Source organism: Ambystoma mexicanum, chromosome 6p, assembly GCF_040938575.1.
Source record: "Ambystoma mexicanum isolate Mex_15411 chromosome 6p, UKY_AmexF1_1, whole genome shotgun sequence".
Lineage (NCBI taxonomy): Eukaryota > Metazoa > Chordata > Amphibia > Caudata > Ambystomatidae > Ambystoma > Ambystoma mexicanum.
In genome coordinates, this window is record NC_090935.1 from 788,376,075 (window position 1) to 788,391,204 (window position 15,130).

The 15,130-nt window shown below is 47.6% G+C and overlaps 1 protein-coding gene across 1 annotated transcript in view; it reads left to right on the forward strand.

Annotated features, from left to right (window-relative positions):
* Positions 1-15,130, forward strand: part of LNPEP (leucyl and cystinyl aminopeptidase) — a 1,221,122-nt gene that overhangs the window by 205,924 nt on the left and 1,000,068 nt on the right. The window contains exon 2 of the mRNA XM_069627677.1: positions 8,389-9,232. Coding sequence (XP_069483778.1) covers positions 8,389-9,232 — 844 coding nt within the window. The remainder of the gene's footprint in view (positions 1-8,388; positions 9,233-15,130) is intronic.

Sequence of the window (15,130 nt, forward strand, 5' to 3'; positions counted from 1 at the left end):
CCGGTGGGGCCATGGTGTGGGGCCAATTGGAGTGTGTCATGGTGGAGGCAGATTGGTGGTCGAGAGGGTTACAGAAAAACATTGAGGTCGTGATCTCTGTTGAGACCATTTTTAACACATCTAAAATGGCATATAAGTCGCGCTTCTTCTTGTCTGAGTTTCTGTGTTCTGTCTCCTCCTCTCGGGCCCAGCCTGACGATTTTTAGTCCGATGAACCTTATTTCACTTTTGTCGTTCATTTGGTGGTATTTCTGCCAGTGGTTTGCCAGCGGTAGTTTGGGATCTTGCGAATGTATGCTGTTCATATGTTCCCTTATCCTGATGCGAGTTTCTCGAATGGTACTGCCAATATATATCTTGTCACATACACAAATCAAAGCATAGATCACAAATTTACTTCTACAGTTAATGTGCTCCGTGATTTTGAATATTGGGCATCCTACGAATTTGGCACATTTGGTTGATGTCGCATACTTGCACATAGAGCAAGTTCCACATTTGGTGAAGCCTATTGGTGTTTGCTTACTAAGCCAGTCTTGTGCCATGATGTGTTTTTCCGCGAGAAAGGAAGGACTGAGTAGGTTCCTGAGAGTTGGTGCTCTTTTGAATGACATGCTTGGATATGCCTCCAGTTGAGGTTCTATATGTTCATCCATACGGAGTAGCTCCCAGTGTTTAGTCAAGATTTTTTGGAGGGCATGACTGTCTTGGTTGTATCTTGTAACGAATCTAATCTTGGGGTTGCTTTCCTGTCTTCTGGGTTTAGGTGATAGCAGCGTAGATCTTTGAATGTGTGTGGCTTGTTCTCTTGCAGGTGTCAGGCTTTGGGCAGAGTAGCCTCGACATCTGAATCTGTGGTCCAGTAGGTCGCATTCCTCTGTGAAGGATTTGTCTGTGTTGCAGTTCCTTCTAGCCCGGATGTATTCTCCTTTCGGGATATTTCGTATGACACTGTTCCTGTGGCAACTTTTTGCATGCAGGGTTGAGTTCACTTCCGTTGGTTTACGAAATGTTCTGGTTGTAATTTTATTGTCTTCTATGATAATCTTGAGATCTAGAAAATCTATTTGTTCCGAGCTGATGTGGCTTGTTAGTTCAATGCCGTAGTTGTTATTGTTGAGGTAATCCATGTATTGGTTCAGTTCATCTTCAGTCCCTTTCCATATCAGGATGATATCGTCTATAAAACGAGCCCAGTTGACAATGAGGCTGGTGTATTTGGTTTCCTTCATCGCATGCTCTTGTTCGTAGGTATGCATGAAGCAGTTGGCTAGTGCAGGAGCATAGCTGGCTCCCATAGCGATCCCCTTAGTTTGCTTGTAGTATTCACCATTGAAAATAAATATGTTGTTGTTGAGTGAAAATTTCAGGAAGGATTTGGTCATTTCAACTTGCTCAAGGTGTGACGCCGACTCGTGTTTGAGGAGGTACCCCATGCTCGATATTGCAAGTTCATGATCAATTGATGTGTACAGGGCCTTGACATCCAGGGTGGCCATTAAGAAGTTCGGTTCCCATTTGATTCTGGAAAGTATTTCCAAGGTGTGCATGGTATCCCTAAGATAGGTAGGGATCTTGATGATGAGTGGCTGTATTACATTGTTAATGTATCTTGCTAGTGTTTCTGTAATACCGCCAATACCACTCATAATCGGTCTTCCTTCTGGAATGGTGTCATAGGTTTTGTGAATTTTCGGCAGGAAATATAACGTTGGCATAATTGGATGATCCGTTCTGAGGTAGTCGTATTCATCCTCTGTAATGAGTCCTGTCGCTTGGTATTTGGTTAGGAGTTCTCGGTGTTCCCTGAGAATCCTGGCTTGGGGATTGTTGTCCAGTTTCTCGTAGTTACCCGGTATTTGGAGGTGGTTCAGGGCCATTTTGATATAGTCTGTTCTTTCCATAATAACTATGTTACCACCTTTGTCGGCTTCCTTGATCACGATACCCGTTTCTTCTTGTAGACTCTTGAGTACGGTTTGTTCCTTTTTTGTTAGGTTGTCTTTGTCATTAGTACCTCTGGTAGATCGATCTTCCAGTTTGTGAAGGTCATTAATCACAGCTTGATGAAAGGTATCAATGTAGTTCTCCGCAAAGAGTTGTGGATTGAATTTAGATTTGCTTTTGAGCTCTGGGATTTTCATGGATACACTTTGAATCCCTAATTCTTGCATGCAATCCTGCTTACTCTTATTGTTCTCTGCAAGTGTGCTTAAGAGGTGGATGTCTTCAAGGTCTTTAATGGTGAACAGGCTGGGATTTGGTACCGTCCCTGGTGGTTTGTAAACCGTTGTTTTTGTTGCGAAGAATTTTGTGAGTTTGAGGCGTCTGGTAAATTTGAATAGATCTATTTGTATGTCTACAAAGTTATTCTTGCTTGATGGTGAGAAGGACAATCCCTTGTTGAGTACCCTTATTTCTATATCCGTAAGTTCTCTGTGTGATAAGTTCATGATCAGATTTTGTTGTGTTTCTGTCCCACAGTTTTCTGTGATTGGGACCTTGTTTGTCTTTGTTCTATTTCCTCTTCCAGGTCTCTTGCGTCCTCTGTCTGCTCTTCTTCCTCTTCTTCTTCTTGAGGGGTTCCTGTATTTGTCAATGGAGTTGCGAAAGATACTGATTTTTTGTTGTTGCTGTTGGGTTGTGATTTCAGGCGACTTGCCTTCCTGTGTAGTTTTATCTGGTCTAAAAAAGACCGTTTAGCTGTTGCTTTTTCCGGTACATTTGATGATTCTTCCTGTTCGCTATCGATTTCCGAACTTGCACCCGAGGTGTTTGGGGTACTTTCTTTGGACTTCTGTTGCTGTTGGTTCTGATCATATTTGGGTTGGTAGGTGAAGACCCGGTCTTCCCTGTAGTCTTTGTAGTAGAATTTGTGTAGCTTTCTCATTTTGACTTCGTCTTGATGGGTTTTGAGTATTCTATACATGGTTTTGTAATTCTTTTCCTTGGTTGCTTTGGGGGCATCGTATATCTCAAAACCCATCAAGACGAAGTCAAAATGAGAAAGCTACACAAATTCTTCAGAGACGACAAAGACTACAGGGAAGACCGGGTCTTCACCTACCAACCCAAATATGATCAGAACCAACAGCAACAGAAGTCCAAAGAAAGTACCCCAAACACCTCGGGTGCAAGTTCGGAAATCGATAGCGAACAGGAAGAATCATCAAATGTACCGGAAAAAGCAACAGCTAAACGGTCTTTTTTAGACCAGATAAAACTACACAGGAAGGCAAGTCGCCTGAAATCACAACCCAACAGCAACAACAAAAAATCAGTATCTTTCGCAACTCCATTGACAAATACAGGAACCCCTCAAGAAGAAGAAGAGGAAGAAGAGCAGACAGAGGACGCAAGAGACCTGGAAGAGGAAATAGAACAAAGACAAACAAGGTCCCAATCACAGAAAACTGTGGGACAGAAACACAACAAAATCTGATCATGAACTTATCACACAGAGAACTTACGGATATAGAAATAAGGGTACTCAACAAGGGATTGTCCTTCTCACCATCAAGCAAGAATAACTTTGTAGACATACAAATAGATCTATTCAAATTTACCAGACGCCTCAAACTCACAAAATTCTTCGCAACAAAAACAACGGTTTACAAACCACCAGGGACGGTACCAAATCCCAGCCTGTTCACCATTAAAGACCTTGAAGACATCCACCTCTTAAGCACACTTGCAGAGAACAATAAGAGTAAGCAGGATTGCATGCAAGAATTAGGGATTCAAAGTGTATCCATGAAAATCCCAGAGCTCAAAAGCAAATCTAAATTCAATCCACAACTCTTTGCGGAGAACTACATTGATACCTTTCATCAAGCTGTGATTAATGACCTTCACAAACTGGAAGATCGATCTACCAGAGGTACTAATGACAAAGACAACCTAACAAAAAAGGAACAAACCGTACTCAAGAGTCTACAAGAAGAAACGGGTATCGTGATCAAGGAAGCCGACAAAGGTGGTAACATAGTTATTATGGAAAGAACAGACTATATCAAAATGGCCCTGAACCACCTCCAAATACCGGGTAACTACGAGAAACTGGACAACAATCCCCAAGCCAGGATTCTCAGGGAACACCGAGAACTCCTAACCAAATACCAAGCGACAGGACTCATTACAGAGGATGAATACGACTACCTCAGAACGGATCATCCAATTATGCCAACGTTATATTTCCTGCCGAAAATTCACAAAACCTATGACACCATTCCAGAAGGAAGACCGATTATGAGTGGTATTGGCGGTATTACAGAAACACTAGCAAGATACATTAACAATGTAATACAGCCACTCATCATCAAGATCCCTACCTATCTTAGGGATACCATGCACACCTTGGAAATACTTTCCAGAATCAAATGGGAACCGAACTTCTTAATGGCCACCCTGGATGTCAAGGCCCTGTACACATCAATTGATCATGAACTTGCAATATCGAGCATGGGGTACCTCCTCAAACACGAGTCGGCGTCACACCTTGAGCAAGTTGAAATGACCAAATCCTTCCTGAAATTTTCACTCAACAACAACATATTTATTTTCAATGGTGAATACTACAAGCAAACTAAGGGGATCGCTATGGGAGCCAGCTATGCTCCTGCACTAGCCAACTGCTTCATGCATACCTACGAACAAGAGCATGCGATGAAGGAAACCAAATACACCAGCCTCATTGTCAACTGGGCTCGTTTTATAGACGATATCATCCTGATATGGAAAGGGACTGAAGATGAACTGAACCAATACATGGATTACCTCAACAATAACAACTACGGCATTGAACTAACAAGCCACATCAGCTCGGAACAAATAGATTTTCTAGATCTCAAGATTATCATAGAAGACAATAAAATTACAACCAGAACATTTCGTAAACCAACGGAAGTGAACTCAACCCTGCATGCAAAAAGTTGCCACAGGAACAGTGTCATACGAAATATCCCGAAAGGAGAATACATCCGGGCTAGAAGGAACTGCAACACAGACAAATCCTTCACAGAGGAATGCGACCTACTGGACCACAGATTCAGATGTCGAGGCTACTCTGCCCAAAGCCTGACACCTGCAAGAGAACAAGCCACACACATTCAAAGATCTACGCTGCTATCACCTAAACCCAGAAGACAGGAAAGCAACCCCAAGATTAGATTCGTTACAAGATACAACCAAGACAGTCATGCCCTCCAAAAAATCTTGACTAAACACTGGGAGCTACTCCGTATGGATGAACATATAGAACCTCAACTGGAGGCATATCCAAGCATGTCATTCAAAAGAGCACCAACTCTCAGGAACCTACTCAGTCCTTCCTTTCTCGCGGAAAAACACATCATGGCACAAGACTGGCTTAGTAAGCAAACACCAATAGGCTTCACCAAATGTGGAACTTGCTCTATGTGCAAGTATGCGACATCAACCAAATGTGCCAAATTCGTAGGATGCCCAATATTCAAAATCACGGAGCACATTAACTGTAGAAGTAAATTTGTGATCTATGCTTTGATTTGTGTATGTGACAAGATATATATTGGCAGTCCCATTCGAGAAACTCGCATCAGGATAAGGGAACATATGAACAGCATACATTCGCAAGATCCCAAACTACCGCTGGCAAACCACTGGCAGAAATACCACCAAATGAACGACAAAAGTGAAATAAGGTTCATCGGACTAAAAATCGTCAGGCTGGGCCCGAGAGGAGGAGACAGAACACAGAAACTCAGACAAGAAGAAGCGCGACTTATATGCCATTTTAGATGTGTTAAAAATGGTCTCAACAGAGATCACGACCTCAATGTTTTTCTGTAACCCTCTCGACCACCAATCTGCCTCCACCATGACACACTCCAATTGGCCCCACACCATGGCCCCACCGGCAAACACGAACAACAAATTCGGACACCAACACATTCTTGACAAGCCACGACTGACCATCCGTAATGATACTACTAATCACACTCGAAATGAGGAATCTCACTCATAACAGATTTCAGCTAGCAACCACACACACCCTCCCATCCAATCCCCTCCCATATTAGAATTGCCCATTCCGGGCATCAATCACACCACCCCAATCCACCTGGACATGGCCCATTCAGTCAGGCATCACAATGTGCTCAGGCCAGCATCGTGAACCCGCTTTCGTGCATGCGCAATTGCGTCCCAAGAACTGTACCCCACCGCGCACGCGCAGTAGCACCCGATGGAACACTACATGCTCACGCATGCGCCGCCATCCCACCACGGCTGGCAGGCGCATGCGCAAGTATAATAATCATGGCGGCTTCCATTCACCACAGAAGCCGCAGGGAGCAACACAACGCTGATACTACTCTGACGAAGGTAAGAATACCACCCCGATCCAACCCTCACTGCAAATCGCCATACCAAACGAAGGGCACAGCCCGCCTCCTTATTAATTCAAAATCATCCACCAATTATAACAACGGATTAATTCATTATGAATTATTTTCAGAGCCCAATAGGAGCTAGACTGCCACAAGGACAGCCACCTACAACACACTAAGAAACCCCACCTGGGGATCTCAGCATGACATACCTGGTAAGAAGACCACCCACTTTTCCAATCCTCCCTCAACTATCCTCTAACCCACCGCTCTTGCTAAAACTTTTTGTTCTTCTCTCCCCCAATTTTTCCTTCTTTCTACTGTTTTATTTATCCAATCTATAAATGCAATGTAAAAATATGTAATGCTTTTAAATATCCTATCACCACCACACATCACTCACCACGCGTTATGTTTGTTAAGTAAACATGCTGGTCACAAAATGTCTATTACCACAAATCACTTTGCACCTTTGAATATTGTTCAGCCTTGAGAAAGACCCTTAGGGGTTGAAACACGTGTCGGCTGACCGCACCAAGGCATACAATGCCATAACAGTGTTCCACACACTAACCATTGTATCAAGTGGAATCTTTTAAAAATCATCAATAAAAGCGGACCTATAACGCACTAACTACCGTGTTAGGAAGATTATTGATACCAAAAACTAAACAAGATAACCAGGAGTAAACCCTCTTCTTATACGCACTAAATTGGGGTCCTGGCTATACCCCAAACCACTCCTGTGATCTTGCGACACCAAGAAAACAAAAAAACCTCCCAACCTATAAGTGGTGCACAGCATGGGCAAGTTCCAATCCTAGAGCCAACCAGACCCCCCTACTATCACATGTGGTGGGGGTGTTCCCAGATAGACATACTGGCTGGAGGTTCTCTCTTGGATCAAGGAGATTGATGGGATCACTAGACGGCTCTTGCCATGGCTAATGCTGTTTGAGGTGTATGAAGATGACGAGGAAGATGCAGGGTACGCATTCTGCTAATTGTGGCTAGGAGTTGTATTGCGCAGTATTGGAAGCGAAATAGAATCCGTTCAGAGAAAAAATGGCTCTAGAAGGTTAGAGTGATCAATGACATGAAATATTTAGCACACATCTTAGATGAGTCGAAGACGAGTATTGAAGGGGCAGGGCTCACCCTTTTCACCAAATAGGGGACGTAACCCGCCAGACAGGCTGAACTGGACTATGTAATGGAATGTTCTTGAATTATGATGTACACTGCGATCCAAGCATAATGTTGGTGGGATGGGTGCGGCTAGGAGAGGGTTAAGTGGTTTACAGGTGAAGCATGTAACCGATCGTAACCTGTTGAATTGTTTGCATCAGTATTGACAAAATGCCAACATTTTATTTTTGATTTATTTTTTTAAGTGTGACCAGTTGCATGACAGTTTGTTAATTGATTAGCAATTATTTAGTATGCAATCAATCAATAATAAGTTTATTCGGAAACAAATTGTCCATTAACCACAAATACAAGATAAAAATGCAAGCAATAATACAAAGTTCAATTCTACATTTTTGAAAATCCATAATATAAACATTACATATAAAAAGAGATTTGAAAAAGTGCATGTGTGTATTTCAATTAGCATCCACAAGGAGACGGCCAGATTATTCATTAGATTTTCAGTGTTGGGTCTGGTTTTGAGAGATAAATTTAGTTCTCCGATACCAAGCCCTTCTGAGATAATCCACCGAACCCCAAGCCACTGGCATTGTGGCAGCTGAGAGCAGATAAAACAAAGCAGGCCTAGCCTGAGACATGCCAGCAGACCCAAGTAATGGCAAGATTGTTTTCCGTCTTGGGTCTATGTAGTGTGGACAGAACAACACAAAGTGTAGAAGGTCCTCCACCGGCCACTGACAACAGGGGTAGGCTGTGGGTTGTGCATTCTGACTATTTAGTATGCATTTAGCAAGTACGAATAAATCTGACTTGAAAAATCATGAGTGTCTTTTTCTTAATTTAATATGCATATTTATTTATTTTTTAGATCGGGTTCAGTTGCCCAGAAACATGATAGAAAACAGCATGTTTGAGGAGGAACCTGATATTGTGGATTTGGCCAAGGAGCCAGGCTTGCATCCGTTAGAGCCTGACGAAGTGGAGTATGAACCAAGGAGTTCTCGGTTATTGGTGCGAGGTCTCGGCGAACATGAAATGGATGATGATGAAGAGGACTACGAATCATCAGCAAAATTGCTGGGTTTATCCTTCATGAACAGGAGCTCAGGGTTGCGTAGTAATGCATCAGGATACAGTAGACAAGGCCAAGACGGATTGTGCTCTATCCCATCTGCCAGGACTATGGTTGTTTGTGCAATTGTTTTTGTGATTGTAGTGTCTGTAATAATGGTGGTTTATCTTCTTCCCAAATGTACCTTTACTAAAGAGGGCTGCCATAAGGAAAATCACACAATGGAACTTGTGTATCCCATAGCAACTAATGGAAAAGTATTTCCATGGGCAAAAAGTAGACTTCCGACTTCTATAAAACCGCTGAATTATGACCTTGTTCTACACCCAAACCTGACCACTTTGACATTTACGGGTTCTGTCCATATAACATTTTATGTTGCCAAAGCTTCTAAAAATATCATACTTCACAGTTCTGGCCTTAATATCACCAAGGCATTCCTTGCTTCAACATCTGGTGGATATGGCATCACTGCTACAGTCCTGGAGTATCCTTCTTTTGATCAGATTGCTGTCGTACCTGCTGAACCACTGCTTGAAAACCATAACTACACCCTTGGTATAGAGTACACGGCTAATTTGTCCAGTACCTATTATGGCTTTTACAAAAGCAAGTACAATGATGAACTTTCTGAGGAAGGGTAAGTTTTCTTTTGTTTTAATGTCCTTTTTTCATTTAGTTTACTGTCAGCTTGCATGTGGAAAAAACTAACATTACTGCATGCAGAACAGTTTTTTTGTCCTAAGATTGAATGCCTGAATTTGTGGTTCGAGGGGATTGGGTCCTCCGACGTATTCCATATCTATGACATGTAATCACCACAGCTGTGCTGCTTCGGAAACTTTTTTCGGCGTCTGCGTCCTGCGTCGATGACGTCGATGCGCCGTCGTCGAGGACCTCCTCCGACGTCATCCGATGTGATAAGTAGGACGCACGACTCCCGTAGCCTCAGTTCCGTTTTTTCTGCGAACGTGTTGCTTCGTGAATCTCGGTTACGCCTCGACTCTTTGGAGTTTTGTTCTTCTCGGTTCTTCGAACCTGTTCATCTTTGTGAGAAAATCCTTCGTGTGAAGATGTCTTCTACTTCGTCTTCGACCCCGCGTCCGGGCTTCAAGAAGTGCAGGGAGTGTGGGTCCAAGATGTCGGTGACGGACTCGCACGACGCCTGCCTCTGGTGCCTCGGGGAGGCCTACGACACGGATGACTGTATCGACTGCCAGTCGATCACGTCCAAGGCCTTACGGGAACGTAAGAACAAGTTGTCGGTAGGTCGGGTGTCCAAGCCCCGGAAGTCGAAGTCTGCGGGGCTTTCGACGGATGATTCGAGAGGTGACTCTCCGCATCATGGTCGGAAGTCTCGTGGGTCTCCTTCTAGGAGTCGGTCTCGCCACTCCTCGGCCTCTTCGAGGCATTCTCGGAAGCGCCGACAGTGGTCGTCTTCCAGGTCCTCTTCTGAGGACTCTGCCCGGCACGTCGCTTACCCCACCAGCCGTGCGACGCCGGAGGAATGGGCTTCCTAAGGGAAGAAAATGCTGGCGATTCTTGAGTCGCAGGGTACTAAACCGTCCGCGCCCCCGAGTGGGGTCGGCCGTGAGAGGTCGAGAGACACCACTTGCAAGAGTGGTCGGCACGAGTCACGGGAGAGGTCCCGTTCGGACAAGGAGACTCGTTCTCGACGTACCCGTTCCAGGTCCCGGTCCTCGCCGCGTTCGAGACCGTGTGCACCTGTGATGTCTTCGAGGAAGACATCGACGCCTGAGGTGTCGAGGGCCTCGACAGGCTTTTTCGAGGCTCCGGCTCCGAGGAAGTCGTCGGAGCCGTCGACGCTCAGGTCGTCGAAGGACACGCTCGGAGCTCCGGCTTCGAGGACTGTGTCGACGCCGTCGATGCTGGCGGCGCTGCATCTGACGTCGACGCCGATTTACTCAACGTCGACGCCGATCCTCTCGGCGCCGATGCCTGTTCTCTCAACGCCGGTGCCGATTCACTCGACGCCTTTTGAGGCCTGGGTGTCGGAGGTACCCCGTGGCACGGGGGAACCCCCTAGGAAGGCTCTGGTTAAGAGCAAGCACTCTCGGGTGCCTTCTTTTCGCCACCTGGAATATATTTCGGAGGTGGATGAGGATTCTGATGGCCTGGTTCCTAGTCAGGTTCCAGATGAAATGGTCTCGGGCCATAGTCAGTTTGACGATTTGAGGCAGTCACTGCATGATGCCAGTGGACTGGACACCTCTCCGGAGGTAGAGTTTTGTAGGCCTGAGCCTGGCTCTCATGCCGATTCCTCGTACCAGCGCCTTATGGCTAGGGTTTCCGAGTACTTGGGATGGTCTGCTCCCCCAGGGGAGTTTGTGCAGGATGATCTCACGGACATCCTTGATGTTGGTCCCCCAACTGATCCGGTAATGCCGTTTCATATGGCTCTACAGAGAAGGGTGGCGGCGGCTTGGACTGCTCCGGAGAGTCTCCCAGCGGTGGGCAGGTCCTTGTCGCGAAAATACCATCCAGCCAATAGCGACCCCTGCTACTTGACCAGGCACCCCACTCCGGAGAGTTTGGTGGTGCAGGCGGCCACGGCCCCGGCAAAGCAGGCGTCGTACCCTACCATCCCTCCTGATAGGGACGACAAACGTTTTGATGGCTGGGCGAAGAAAGTGTTTTCTTCTGGTGGTATGGCGCTTCAGGCGGCCAACTCCATTTGTGCTTTGTCTCGTTTCACACACACTCTGTGGAACTGTGTTGCGTTAGCGGCTGAACATATTCCCGAAGGGGACGAACGGGATGGTTTCCTTGCTATGGTCCAGGATGGTAAGGATGCCATGTGTGAGTCCGTTCAGTCGGGTTTGGACATGGCTGAATGCGTCAGCAGGTCCATGGCGGCGCGCACCGTGATACGCAGGTTTGCGTGGTTGCGGAAGTCGGGGTTTGCTCCTGATGTGCAGTCCCGGCTCCTCAACATGCCCTTTGACGGTGAACACCTTTTTGGCAGCAAGGCTGACGAGAGCCTTGAGAGGTTGCAGACCTCCAAAGCTGCAGCAAAGTCGTTGGGCGCTGCAGTTCGCCAACCTCCGCCTTTTCGTCCTAGGGGACAGCAATGGAGGGGTGGTTCCTTTCGCTATTACTCGTCCTTCAGTAAAGCGAGAGGAGCTGGCAGTCAAAGAGGCCAGCGCAGGGGTACCAGATGTGGACGACAAGGTACCCGTGGTGCCAAGGCCGCTCGGGCACTTGCCTCTTTGCCCTCAGGTAACGCCGCAGCCGCTACCACTCAGTCATGAGGCCATGTCCCATGGTTCGCCGGTTGGGGGAAGGCTGGCGCAGCATCTTGTAGAGTGGCGTGCCATTACTTCAGATGTGTGGGTTCTGGAGATCATAACCCACGGCTACTGTCTTCCCTTTCGGCAGAGGCCTCACGACAATCCACCGGGGAACCTCTTTGCAGAGTCCGGACCGCTCCTTGCGCAGGAAATTCAAGCCCTGCTGGAGAAAGGCGCCATAGAACTGGTGCCTGTAGCGGAGAGGAACAAGGGATGGTATTCCCCTTATTTTTTGATTTCGAAGAAAGACGGGGGATTGAGACCCATCATGGACTTGCGCGGTTTGAACAAACGCCTCAGGAAGGACAAGTTCAAGATGGTTACTCTCTCTCAAGTCCTCCAGGCCCTTCAGCTTCAGGACTGGTTGGTGTCTCTCGACCTCAAGGACGCTTACTTCCATGTGCCGATCCATCCCAAGCACAAGAAGTACCTGAGGTTCGCGGTTTGTACTCGCACTTTCAGTTTCGGGTCCTGCTGTTCGGATTGACCTCCGCCCCGAGGGTTTTCACCAAGCTCATGGTGGTGGTGGCAGCGCATCTCAGGCAAGGGGGGATTCACGTCTACCCCTACCTGGACGATTGGTTGATCAGGGGGAGCTCTCCCGAGCAAGTCCTGGATCATCTGTCCGTCACCTGCCACTCCCTTCACAGGCTGGGCTTCTCCCTCAATTTAAAGAAGTCCCATTTGACGCCAACACAGCGGCTCCAGTACATCGGAGCAGTGCTCGACACTTCCCTGGGGCAGTGTTTTCCTCCCCAGGTGAGGGCTCTTCACATTCAGCAGATGGTGCACAAGTTTCAGCATGCCCAGACGCTCCCAGCGTTCGAGTTCTTGAGGTTGCTCGGCCTCATGGCATCCTGCATTCTTCTGGTGCCAGAGGCTCGCCTGTGGATGAGATCTTTGCAGTGGGCACTCAAGATGCAATGGTCGCAGGCCTCCGGCAGAATGTCGGACCCGGTTCAGGTGCCGCCCTCGGTCCCCCAGGACCTTCGGTGGTGGGCCGTCGAAGGCAACTTGATGAAGGGGGCTCCATTTTGGCTTCCCTGGCCGGAGGTGACGATCGTGACGGATGCATCTCTCACGGGATGGGGAGCTCATGCCAACAAGCTGACAGTCAGCGGTCGTTGGTCTCCGTCAGAGTCCAGACTCCATATCAATCTGTGGAGCTGAGGGCCGTCAGGTTAGCCCCGAAGGCTTTTCTGCCGACTGTGCGAGGAAAGAATGTCCTGATCCTGACGGACAACACAGTGGCCATGCACTACCTCAACAAAAAGGGGGGGGGCAGGGTCACTTCCGCTGTGCAGGGAGGCGATGCAGCTCGAGTTCTGGACCATCCAGCAGGAAGTTTCGATCTCGGCAGTTCATCTGGCCGGAGACGAAAACGTGACGGCGGACGCTCTGAGCAGGCAGAGCACGATCTCTCACGAGTGGGAGTTGGCTCAGGAGATTCTCCTGGAGATCTTCGCCCTTTGGGGGACCCCTCAAGTGGATCTCTTCGCCTCCAGTGTCAACCGGAAGTGCGAGAGGTTCTACTTGCGGGAATTTCCCCCAAAAGGAGCCTTAGGAGATGCGTTTGTGGTGGAGTGGTCGTTCCCGCTGCTGTACGCGTTTCCTTCAGTCCCCGTCATCCCGCAAGTGCTGCGGAGGTTACGGAAGTTTGGTTCCCGGATGATCCTCATTGCTCCGGCCTGGGCTCGGAGGACGTGGTACCCGGACCTTCTCGACTTGTCCATCTGCCCTCCACGTCATCTTCCCTACCGAGCCGATCTGCTCTCACGGGAGGGGGGTCAGGTTCTCCATCCAGAGGTCAGATCCCTCAACCTTCACGCTTGGCTTCTCAAAGGTTGAGGTATAAGGATTGGGACCTCCCTGAAGACGTGATGGAGGTGTTGCTCTCGGCCCGACGGCCAGCAACCAAGTCTCTGTACCGTTGCCGTTGGCTTAAGTTCTGCGACTGGTGCAGGGTTCAGAATGTGGATCCTTTTGCATGTGACATCCCCATGGTTCTGTCCTTTTTACTTTCTTTGGCCCACAGGGGCTTGCAAGTGGGAACCATTAAAGGTTACCTGGCGGCGCTGTCCATCTTTAAGTGTTCGTCTGAAGAGTGTTCCTACTTTAAAATCCCTTCGATTTCACAGTTTCTGAAAGGGCTCACTAATGTGTTCCCTCCGTTAACTTTCCTGGTGCCCGGGTGGGATTTGAACCTTGTTCTTAAGTTTCTTATGGGTCCTCCGTTTGAGCCTTTGCACTCTTGCCCTTTGAGGCTGTTAACTCTTAAAACTGTATTTTTGGTTGCGGTTACTTCTGCTCGCAGAGTGAGTGAGTTACAGGCACTTTCAGTTAAGCCACCCTTCACTGTATTTCACAAGGACAGGGTTGTCCTTAGAGTTTGTCCTTCTTTTCTTCCGAAGGTGGTTTCGGAATTTCATTTGGCCCAGAAGGTTGTTCTTCCGGCTTTCTATCCTCCTCTGCATCTTGGTAAGGAAGAGGAGAGGCTCCATAGGCTTGATCCTAGGAGAGCTTTAAGCTTTTATGTTTCACGCATGTCCCGGGTCAGAGTGGACGATCAACTCTTTATTGGTTACGCTGGAAAGCGTTTGGGACAGGCTGTGACGAAACAGACTTTGTCTCGCTGGATTATTTTGACCATCTCGGAGTGTTACCGCTTGGCGGGTAAGGACCCGCCGGCTGGCTTGCGGGCCCATTCTACCAGGGGTATGGCTGCATCTACTGCCCTGCAGAGGGGTGTTCATATTCGCAACATCTGTGATGCAGCCACATGGGCTTCGGTACATACATTTGTACGTCACTATTCCCTCGATTCCATCCGAGGACAGGATCTGGCCTTTGGCAAGGCGGTCCTTTGCTCTGCTATTTGATTGGCAATTCTAAATTTTGATTCTAAATTCTTTCCCTCCTCCTTGCTCTGGTACTGCTTTGGGAGTCTGTCATAGATATGGAATACGTCGGAGGACCCAATCCCCTCGAAGAACAAGTTACTTTCTTACCTGGTAACGTTCTTTCGATGGGATGGTCCGACGACGTATTCCATATCGCTCCCTCCCTGCCTTCCCCGCTGCAGAATTTCTTTTGCGATTGCAGCTTACGTTCCGCAAGGCTTTGTGTCTGACTGGCAGTTGACTAATGTCACACGTTCTGGGGGAAAAAACAACAACTGAGGCTACGGGCGTCGTGCGTCCTAATTCGGATGACGTCGGACGTCGGAG